The 12,144-nt window shown below is 36.9% G+C and overlaps 1 protein-coding gene across 1 annotated transcript in view; it reads right to left on the minus strand.

The window, feature by feature from the left end:
• Positions 1-290: 290 nt before the first annotated feature.
• The window catches only part of ELP2 (elongator acetyltransferase complex subunit 2), a 43,905-nt gene continuing 32,051 nt past the window's right edge, over positions 291-12,144 (minus strand). Inside the window, exons 18-22 of the mRNA XM_082852720.1 lie at positions 7,771-7,963; positions 6,262-6,383; positions 4,586-4,719; positions 3,716-3,829; positions 291-840 (exon numbers count right to left, since the gene is read on the minus strand). Of these exons, the coding sequence (XP_082708846.1) occupies positions 684-840; positions 3,716-3,829; positions 4,586-4,719; positions 6,262-6,383; positions 7,771-7,963 (720 nt within the window). The 3' untranslated portion in view covers positions 291-683. The remainder of the gene's footprint in view (positions 841-3,715; positions 3,830-4,585; positions 4,720-6,261; positions 6,384-7,770; positions 7,964-12,144) is intronic.

Genomic DNA, 12,144 nt, shown 5'->3' on the forward strand with positions numbered 1-12,144 from the left:
CCTCTTGTGACTCATCCTTGCAACTTCACAGAAATTCAGGTGATTCAGACGCTACTTTCCAGCCCCTATATCTCTCAGTTACTTTAAGCACTTCAAGTCAAACTCTGAAAGAAGCATCTATGTACTTTTAAAGAATAAGAGAAGGGACCAACTACAGTTCAAACTCACAACCTGCCAAATTCCTAGAATGGTTGGTGTGTACTAGGAGAAGGGGTCAAGACCACACTTTGTGTGGTCTGCGTATTTACAAAAAACTGTTAAAATAATAATTGAGTAATCTGGGTTTTATCTCTTTTTATTTTTGAGGCTATCCCTCACAGGAGGGTAGTAAATAATGAAACGTCCCAAACATTTGAAAAGAGAAGGCCCAAAATGACACAAAATTAGGCAAATTTGCTCATGAAGAAAGAAAGAATAGAGGCTCTCAATCTGGGACACACAGATGCAGGTCTGAATCCCTGAAAGTATGGGCAAGGTTCTGAGACTGTGTGTATATAAACATTTTGAGCAAAGAGTCTGTAGCTTTCATCATATTTCAAAGGGTCTGAGACTCACATGAGGACTACTGCCTTAGGTCTTAAGCATGAAATGCAATGAAATTATGAGGTAAAGAAAGGTTATCTATTTACATGATAAATATTTTTAAGACACCAACGAGTATATGCTTGCAGTCATTAAGTCCATTACAGAGCACATCTGTTAACTCTGTGTATCTTCACAGTGTGATCTTCACCACAACTTGCAAAGTGTAACCATTCAGTGCCTTCTGCTTCATTCTGTTCAGCTTTTCCATTACAGTTCTTCCAGCATAATTTTTTGATAGCAAGTGTATGACTTTGGCTAAAACAAAGATAGAGAAATCATGAAATGAATGTATGCTATGACTATGAAATATTTTTCTGGGTGCTCACCTGCATATTAATTCAGTTAGTATGCTCTTCCTATTAGTGTTGTTAACATAAATAGAAGTCAAAACCTGACCATGTAATTGTACAGGTTTTAAAATACCATCACTAATATTTTAGCAATTTTATGTTAGCCTTGAAAACATTTTACTTACTGACCAAGGACACCACCAAAAAGAGCAAGAAATAGACAATGCATTTATGTCAAATTTTGCTTTAACCATCAATTTTAACTATTAAAATCAGTCTTTCAGGTAACATTACTAAATGTGTTTCTTTTCTAAAGAATTCCAACTTTACAACATATTCTATATTTGATCTTCTGACATCCCTGTAACTTGAATGGACGCTTACTCTCATTATTTACTGCTGGGTAAGAAAAGATAGTGAAAGATTTAATAAACTACCCAGTGAAAGAACCTTGGTCTCCAATGTGACCTGTAACTGCATGACCCTGGGCAAGATGTTCATATTAACACACTACCCCCAGCCCCCATCCTCATGGCTGACCTAGGATGCTACCAAACATAGATTATTAATAAATCTCTATGAAATATAATATCCTCTATAAATTTAACCTGCAAACTAGTCCTCCAAACCAAAACGGAATAAGGTGAATATGGTGCAAGTTTTAAAGCAGTAAACACTGAAAATAATACCTGAGCTCACAAATTATACTTGCAGACTCTGAGAGTCCCTGTCACCAACGCACTCTCAGGATCAAAAGAATGAAGTATAGCCTCGAAGTGATGAAACACATTTAAAAAAATCAGCACACCAGAACCTAAGTCACCAAATGACTGTGAGCCCTTGCAAGTGGCCACTCTAGAAGGGTCCACACATTCCAGCAATGCTGCTGTGCCTCAGTGTTTCCTGAAATTCTCCTAAAGGAAATGCTTCCACACAGACTACGACCTGAGTATTCTCAATGAGAGCTCATCTTCCTTTGAGGATGAATTTGATTACTGAAAGAAGTCAAAAGTCATCTGGATATGAGCTTATAAATAAGATGAAGGTTAAGCTAAAAAAAAAAAAAAGTGAACGGTCAAAATGAGGAAAACTTTATATAAAAGGTATCATAATTGGCTTTCTTGCATCACTAGTAAGCTAGTTTTAAACACAGTTCCTAAAGAGAAGTTCCAAAAATATTTTAAGTAACAGCAACATCACTGGGATCTCATTTGTTCTGGATTAATATTAAAGTTCTCTCATTTCATTAAAAGAATGATTTGAAGTAGTGACATCACTGAAACAAGAATATATTTAGACTAGTATATATATATAGTACTTTGCTTCCCAGAGAAGTTACTTTGAGGGACAGTACTTATTTGGCTATATATGCTTTGAGATGGTATATTTCGTTTCTTTTCTTTTTTGGTAATGTTCTTTAAATCCAGCGTGTTAACAGATCACATTTAGAAGACAGGGAGTTCGGGGAGCCAACCTAGAAGGCAGTGTTTGCTTATATTACCTTCGTTTATATATCATTATCAGCAAAACCTTTCATTTGAAAAGTACTCGTAATCTGATAAGTGTAATATTAGCAATCCAAATAATATAAGGTAAGCCAGGAATTAGTTCTTGCAAATCCAAAGTCACCATAATGACTAAAAAACTTTTAAATGAAAAACTCAAATTCTGTACATGTCCCCTGCCCATACTTTCTGAGGGGCTTCTTGCCACTGTTCCACATTCGGGCCACAGAAGTGGTCTGGGTACTAGGCAGAGGCAGAGCAAGCATCATGGGTAGGGCAAAGTGAAAGGAAGGAAAAGAAGAGGAGGGGAGGCCAGGAAGAGAGGAAGTTTCAAGTGCCTGAAACATGGAATTTCATTGGATACCTCTCTCTTCAGTAAGCCAATAGTATGAACTGTTTCAACAGCTAAACCCAGCATCAGAGAGGTGGGAGAGAACCCATGAGGACAGCAGTAATAAAGCAGATCTCATTTTAAATACATTTAAATAAATACAATTATCATGAGCATTAACATGCTTTGCTGGTAAGGAGACAAACTCCCCTGGAAGGTATATCTTGTACAATATGTCTCTCGGCATCAAGCCAATGACCTTCCTCATGATGCTGTTGTTTGGAATTGTATTTGAAGTTATATTTTGGATAGTTTAAATACATGAAGGTTGACGAATCCTAAAACAAATCTAACACAGAATGACATGAATGACTTTTTGAAAGTTTAGTCATTTTTAACTAACGAAATGGGTAAAGAAGTAGATTAAAAAGTGTTCCCTGCTGTCTAAGCAGGCGGATGAGGAGGAGGCTGTAAACAGCAGGTGCTCTGAGCAGCTCAGGTGGCAAAGGCCCACGCCCAGGGCACGAGGCTCAGGAGCACTTACTCTGCCTGAAGGCTGGTCACAGGGCTTTGAGGGGCACTTGACGGTTTACTCCATCTCAGGATGTGAGCTAAAGTGTTCAAACACAAGATTCGCCTACCAAACACAATCTATAATATTTCCAAAACACCACCACCATTTTGAATTAAATTTTACTAAGATTCTACTTAGTCAAATTCTGAAACTCATCATTATGAAAATCACTTTCATCTCCAATGCGTTGTCCGTAAACACAGTATCATGCAAACAAGCAATTTGGTCAAATAAACTTTTAAAAAACAAGTGCAATATAGTAATAAACGTCAATCTCAAGAGACTGTCACAAAACACAGAGGTACAAATTAGCAGTAAGCACCATGAAGAGATTTGTGTTTCTCTCCATGCAAATGTGACATAAGATTTGCTGCTAAAGACTCCATGATATCTATCTAATCTGATGGAAGCAAAAACAGGAAGGAAATACCTTTGACTTGTTTCTACACAGTGCCTCCAGTCATTTATTTCTGGAACTTGATCAGTCTTTTTCCAAGAATATAAACAAATCTTTCCACACTCTAATCCTACTGCAACAACGTATCTGTTTTTAAGGGAAGGGAAAGACAGTGATTAATTTAGCATGAACTTCTGTTATCTCCATCATCACCAATCTAAAGTAGTTCTTCAGTGCTCCCAACTGTCTCTGGCTTACAAAGGACTCTGTTTAAAATTCGGGCCCAGGATCCAGTGCGCTGCTCTACTGTGCGCTCACAGAGCCTCCTCTCCATCGAGGATGCTCACAGTTTTACCTCTGCCCTCTGCTGGCAAGGCCCATAAGCCAGTGTTTCCCTGGCTGGCAGCAGAGACCCTTGTTCTACCGAAGATACTTGTTACAGAGAAAGCACTACAGTCCTAAATTTGGTGAAATAAGAACCTTTGAGCCACCCTCCCAATCTCTATTTCACCACGCTGAATGTCATCAAGCTCTATCAATTCAGCAATTCTTTTGAGGGGAGATCCCCCTGGTGGTCCAGTGTTTGGGGCTCTGAGCTTCCACTGTTGGGGGGGCCTGGGTTTGATCCCTGATCTGGGAACTAGGATCCCACAAGCCACGCAGCGCAGCCAAACCAACAAACAAATAAATAAATAAATAGGGGTTGATCAGAAAGATAAGATAAAATAAAATGGTGTTAAAAACAAAAAAGAAATCCTATGAGAAACATAAGCATTATAAAAAAAAATGGTTAACTTGGAAGCTAAGAGAACCCAAAGATGAAAGTATATGAGGGCTACACATTGAGAAACTAAGTGGTCTTCTTAAAGAAAACATAAGATGAAGCCCCACACAGAGACTGACCTTTGGGAAAGGTTAAGTACTGGGCAGACACTGACGGCAGTCACAGCTCCGCCCACGTCCAGAACGGAGGAGCAGGGGCCGATGCTGTGCTCAGTGGAGTCATCGCTGGAGTCGCACTCACCCCAGACAACCACCTAACACAGACAGATCAAACGCTGTAAAACTTTCTCTTTGCAAGGTTTCTAGCAATGCATTAGAGCGTTTCAATGGCATAGAGGACACTGACATTTTAAAAAATGCATCATTTTCATTTGTGTTCCAGGACTTCTGACCATTTCAAGCATCACAGAGAAGCCACCATGTAGCAGATACATGTCTCTGAGATCTCAACTACCCAACTGTGCTGGTCCAAAGATGACTGCCCCCGCCCAGAGACCAGGTGTGTTTAGCCTGCTCTTTACACTCAGGAAACCAGTTCTGATCCAGTGAGATTCTGTCCACCACGTCCTCAAGGTGCTCGTGCACCACCCCAAGAAATTACCACAAAATGCATGAAACCAACCAAGTCCCTGGCTCTTCTTCTACACCACCCACTGCTCATGGAATCAGCTCAGCTCACTCGGGAGGCCCTAACCTTGATGATACACCGCATAAGAAATGAGGCTTTCCTGGAAGCTCATGCCTCAGAAGGGTGTGAATGGTCACAAAGAAATGGAGAGGGAAGTGAAAACGCAGGACCAAAGCAAGACTTTGAGCAGAGAGCTCCGCCCAAGCAAGCAGGAGTGCATTTCTGAGACTGCATGGCAGATGATGCTTTGTCCGTTTCAGCCTTGACCTAACCGTGACAGCCACAGCTGGACCATCTGCTACCGGGCCTGACTGTGGAAGGCAGAAGCAGTCCTGCTGCCTGAGCAGCTAGCAGAGAGTAGGAAGACAAATGCCGGGGAAGAAATGAATAGGCAAATGACAGAAGTAAAGGTCTGAGAGAAAGCACTTCAGAGGCTAACATTTCAGTGTTTCATTGAGTGACAGCATGCTGTGTTAGTCCTCTGCTTCTGTAACTTGTACCATGACTGTGACTGGAGAGGGCAGGAGAGGAGAGGAAACACTCAAGTGCCTCAGCGCCTCTGGTCTGCAGGAAGTGCAGAAAAAGGAAAGGATGCTTTAAAGAGCATGAAAACAGAGGAAAGACCAGAGGCCAGGGGAACATTTCCCAGAGAACAAGGGCGAGGGTCATGGTCAAGAACCTACTGCTAGCTAACTTGTTCTGATTTTTTTCACAGCTCATGACACACCCAGGCACACAGCCCGCCTCCTTCGCTGAATGAAAAGGTAATAATCATTCATTATAGAAAGAATTTTAAATTCCCAAAAGTACGAAAAAGAAAAGCAGAAACTGTCTTTCCCTGTGTCCCTCCACCCACACCTGCTCTCCTGCTCTCCTGCTTTCTTAGTCCTGACCCATTTCCTTTACTACTTTTCTCCTACTGGAGCCATCTGATAGTCATGTGTCTGAAGGGACTTCTTCTCGTATTTGATATTTCAGAGACATGTATTATAGAATTTAACAAGTAAGAAAAGCCTTTTTATGTATGCATATGAAAAACACAGAAGGAACTAAATAAACTGATTTTTAAAAGATGTATCAGAATATTAGGATTATGTGCTTTTTATCCAAACACACCTGTAATATTATTATTTTACATTTGAAAAAATATTAAGTTAAAAAAAATTACCTTTTTGTCCCGACTTCCAGTGAAGAAATACTTGCCATCAGGACTCCAATCACAAGACCAAATAATTCTACTGTGCACAGCAGTGATTTTGTTAGTGAAGGCAAAGAGACTGAAAACTGGGTCTGAAAGAAACACATATGCACTAGTCACAAAGTGGAGAGAGCAGCTTTTTACCTGTTAGAAAGCTATGTTTAAATGCCATATACAACATGTAATTTAACAATCAATTTATATACACAGACTTTTGCAACCAAGGCCAGGCAGCTGATCCCTCACCAGAAGGCTATGTGCATACAGTTATTTTTCTAGTAGGAAATGCTTTTATACTGACTAGTCACTCTCTAGTGACTGATGACAAACATCTTCTGGACACTTAACTAAAAGTTCAATTTATGCTTATGGAAGAAGCCTGATGAAATTTAAACTTACTCAGGAAGTAGCCAGATCTGTGTATTAAGCTATGGAAAAAAAGACTAATGAACCCTTAAATAATGTAAAAGAAAAAAACGAACTTAAAAAAAATCTCTTCCCTTGCAATATTTTAAGTGTAGGGTAACTAACTTCTAGCCCTCATAGGGACTAAACGTAAAAGACGTAACTGTGTATGGAGGGTAGACTAATGTATCTATTAATCCAGAATCCATAAAGATACAGCAAATTAAAGGATTTGTTATTAGTATAATATCACTTTAACTTTTTAAAAAAAAGTTGCATGTTAGGAAATCACTAGTTGCAAATGAAATCAGTCTGTTACAACATATACTGCTCAATATGTGTCATAGTCCCTGGTATTCTCTAAAACACAAAAAACCCAAAGGACTAAAAATATCATAAGATCAAATTGCAGTAGGTTTTATCAATGGAAAAATTAAAAACAGGATTAAACAACACAAAGTACTTTAAACGCTCTCTAGATTTTACCTACTCAATGAAAGTGGAAGAATAAGAATAAGCTACTGCTGCAATCACATGAAGCTTTTATGCCTTTTCCTTTTTTTTTTTTTTTTCCCCCAATTTATGCCAGATCCAAAGTAGAATGCAGGTAGGTGTGTTAACATTTTGCCCAGGGGTCATGTTATTCACAAATGGATGCCTAAAACACCCCCTCCCAATTATCACTGTGACAGAGGTGGGTAGGTGAATGGTAAAGACAATGGTCCTTCTGAGTTTCATAATTTAACTGTATATTCATTATTCCTGTCCCATAAAATCCTCAGTATATATCATCCATTTGGTTTTATGGTGGCATTCTGTAACCATCTGCAAAATCCAAATTTTCTACATGTAGATTTTTATGTTTCTTTAACTGAGATGTCTGAATACATATCATCCTTACAAGGAAGGTCAAGTCTTCCTCAGTTATCACAAAACTTTGAAAGACTCACAACAACCAGACTCTGCCCTTCACCCTATTATCATTTCTATTTCTCTTTACACAATAGCTGCTGAAAGTAGGTAAATGGACATAACTGTTTCACTAATAATCTTCCCAACCAGCAGCTGTTTTACCTAACTCAGGTGAGATTGTGTCCTGCCTTTTCCACAGTGACCAGGTCCGATCTCTGGAAACAGCTAGTAAGAACTTGTCATCAGGAGAGAAGGCCATCTGTGTGACAGTCAAACTGTGGAAAATTAAATTCTGCACCTGTTTCCAAGATGCAGTGTTCCAAAGAATGATAGCTGCATGCTCTTTCTTAGCTGCCTATAGGACAGAGATGAAACAATAAAGCAATTAAAGTGAAATAAACTGAAAACATTTTTCAAAATAATATATTGTTTCTATGGTATTTTTTATGTATCTGTGTAAAAAATAAAACAACTTCTGAGAAAATACTATAAATACTATAACCAGGTGTAACCTCTGAGAAGAGACAGACTGGAATTAGAAATGATGAATAATTAGAGACTGGCACTGAAATCAGAATTTTAAAAATTGAGTTATATTTAACATACAATATTATATTAGTTTCAGGTGTATGACATAGTGGTTCAATATTTTTATACATTATGAAATGATCACCACAGTAAGTCTAGTTACTATCCATCATCATACAAAGTTGTTACCATATTATTGACTATATCCCCTATGGGTACCTTACATCCCTGTGACTTATTTATTTTATAACTGAAAGTTTATACCTCTTAAACCCCTACTTCAGTCATTCCTCCACCCCGCTGAAAACACCCTGTCTATTCCCTGTACCTATGAATCTGTTTCTGTTTTGTCTGTTCATTTGTTTTGGTTTTTAGATTCCATATATAAATGAAATCATTTGGTGTGTGTCTTTCTCTAACTTATTTACTCATTTCACTTAGCATAATACCCTCCAGGTCCATCCATGTTGCCACAAATGGCAAGATTTCATTCCTCTTTTTTAAGGCTGAGTAATATTCCATCACACACACACACACACACACACACACACACACACACACACACACACACACACCACCCCTTCCTTATCCATTCCTCTATCAATGGGCACTTAGGTTGCTTCCATATCTTGGCTATTGTAAACAATGCTACAATGAACATAGAGGTACATATATCTTTATAAATTAATGTTTTCATTTCCTTTGGATAAACAGCCAAAAGAAGAAGTGCTGGGTCATATGGTATAGTTCTATTTTTAATTTTTTGAGGAACCTCCATACTACTTTAATATTTTACAAGAAGAATACATCTGTGTATTAACTGTGTAATTAGTAGTTTAGAAACTTTCACTTCTGGTCAATATGGAGTAACAGGGACCAGATTTACTCTCTTGTGTGAAAAAAACTAAAAGATCAGACAAAATACACGAAATAATGGCACTCCAAAATATTAGATATCTGGCAACAAAGAACACTGATACCTAAAAGACAAAATGAATCACAGAGTAGGAAAAAAAGAAAAAAACAATCACTGAACTCTATGACAACGTCAAGCAGCCAAATATAACTATGGTCTGCAAAAGGATAAGAAAAAAATGCTTAAAAAGATAATGGCCAAAAAATTTCCAAATTCAATGAAAACAATAAACCTACAGATCTAAGACGTTCAATAAAACCCAAGCACAAGAAACATGAAGAAAACTATACCAAACAGTAATCAAATTGTTTAAAACCACTGAAAAATATAAAATTGCAGTTGGGGGAAAAAAACTCATTACTAAGTAACAAAGAAAAATGACAGTGGGCTTCTCATCCAAAACAATGCAAGTCAGAGGAAAATGGAGCAACATTTTTGAAGTGCCTAAGGGGAAAACCAACAATTCTTTAGCCACCACTAATACTGTTAAAAAATGAAGGAGAAATAGATCCTTTTCAGACAGGCAAAAAGCTGAAAAAATTCCTGACCAGCAGAACTGCATTATGAGGAATGTTAAGAACATCCTGTAGGCAGCACGAAAATAATATCTGATGGAAAAAATATTTTTATTATTTAAATATCTTTAGGGATAATTAACTGTTAAAGTATAAATAATATTGTGGGATTTCTGTGAAGAAGTAAAATGTACAAAAACAATACCACAAAGTAGAAGGAAATGAAAGTATACTTATGTTATCATACACAAATAGTGCAGTATTACTTGATGGTAAACTGTGGTAAATTAAAGATATATAGTATAAAATGTGAAACAACCAATAAAATAACAAAGAGTTATATCTATTAAACAAAACAAAACAAAAGAAATAAAATGGAATCATAAAAAGGAATTACTTAATCCAAAATAAGTATAATGGATCAAAGAACAGATAGATCAAATAGAAAACAAATAGCAAGATGACAGGAGTTAATCATATCAATTATTACGTCAAATGCAAATGATCTAATAAGCACCCCTATTAAAATGAAAGATTATCAAGATGAGAAAAACAGCAAGACCCAATTATATGCTGTCTCCAAGAAACCCACTTGAAATAAAAGGAAACAAACAGCTTAAAGTAAAATGATGGAAAAAGATACATAATTCAAGCACTACTCAAAGGAAACCTGGAGTGGCTACACTAACATCAGAGAAAGTAGACTTCAGAGCAGAAAATATTACCAGAGGTAAACAGGTTCATTGCATAATAAGAAACTAGTCAGTTAATCAAGAGAAAATAACCATCATAAATGTTTAGGATCTAACAACAGAACTTCAAAAATACATAAAGTACAAACTGAAGGAACTATAAGGATTAAAAGACAAGTCCACAATTATAGTTAGAGATTTCAAAATGCCATTCACGATAGAACCAAAAGAATAAAGAAGACAATACTGTCAACCAATGTAATTCGTATTTTCAGAACACTCGACCCAAAATAAACAGAATCCAAATTCTTCTCAAAAGAACATGGAAATTTACCAAGATTAAATATCAAAGGATTGAAGTCATACTATGTTTTCTGAACAAAATAAACTTAAATTAGAAATCAATAACAAAAAGATATCTGAAAAACACTCAGTATATGGAAACTAATACATTTCAAAATAACCTAAGTTAAAAAATAAAATCAAAGAGAAATTAGAAAGTGCTTTTAGTTGAATGAAAATGAAAACACGATGTATCAAAATTTGCAGAATGCCTCGAAAGCAATACTTAGAGGAAAACTTATAGCACTTAACACCTATATTAGAAAGAAAGATCTAGAATCAATGACCTCAGTTTTAACCTTATTAGAGACAGAAAAAGAAATGAGGACTTCCCTGGTAGTGCAGTGGTTAAGAATCTGCCTGCCAATGCAGAGGACACGGTTCAAGCCCTGGTCCAGGAGGATCCCACATGCCGTGGAGCAACTAAACCTGTGTGCCACAACTACTGAGCCTGTGCTCTACAGCCTGTGAGCCACAAATACTGAGCCCACGTGCCACAACTACTGAAGCCTGTGCACCTAGAGCCTGTGCTCCGCAACAAGAGAAGCCACCACAGTGAGAAGCCAGTGCACCACAATGGAGTGTAGCTCCTGTTCGTCGCAACTAGAGAAAGCCCGTATGCAGCAACGAAGACCCAATGCAGCCAAAAGTAAATCAAAATAAATAAAATAAATAAACCAAAAGCTTGTTCTCTGAAAATATTAATAAAATCATAGACTCATTAATTTCCTGGTCAATTCCCAGAATTCTCTCCCACAAAAAAAAAAAAAAAAAGAGGGTATGAGAGAAAAGAGACAAATTGCCAATAACAGGAATAAGAAAGGTAACATCACCAGGGATTCTTCAGGTAATAAAAGGATCAAAAGGGAATACTATGAACAACTTTATGCCAATAAATATGACAAATCAGATAAAAGGGGCAAATTTCCTGAACGACACAAACCATCAAACTACACCCACGAAAAATTAGATATCTTGAATGAAATAGCCCTGTATCTATTTTAAAAATTATAGGTAGTTAAAAACCTTCCCACAAAGATAACTCAAGGTCAGTTTGCTTCACTGGGAAATTCTACCAAATATTTAAAAAAGGAAATACCAATTCTTCACAAACTCTTCCAGAAAATTGCAAAGGAGGAAATATTTCTATGAGGCTAATATTACTGTGATACCAAAACCAGATGAAGCCATTACAAGGAAAGAAAACTACACAGCAATGTCTCTCACATACTATATATGAAAGTTTTAAACAAAATTTTAGCAAATTGAATCCAACAATATATAAAAATATAAGAAATCATCAACAATATGAAAAGGCAACCTACTGAATGGGAGAAAATGTTTGCAAATCATCTGGTAAGGGGTTAATATAAAAACTATATAAAGAACATATACATCTGAATAGCAAAATATAAAATTAAATTAAATAAATAAATTAAAAATAGGCAAAGAATCTAAATAGACATTTTTCCAAAGAAGACATATACATGGCCAACAGAAACATGAAAAGATGCTCAACATCACTAATCATAAGGGTAATGCA

The sequence above is a fragment of the Leucopleurus acutus genome, assembly GCF_964270905.1.
Source record: "Leucopleurus acutus genome assembly, chromosome: 13".
NCBI lineage: Eukaryota > Metazoa > Chordata > Mammalia > Artiodactyla > Delphinidae > Leucopleurus > Leucopleurus acutus.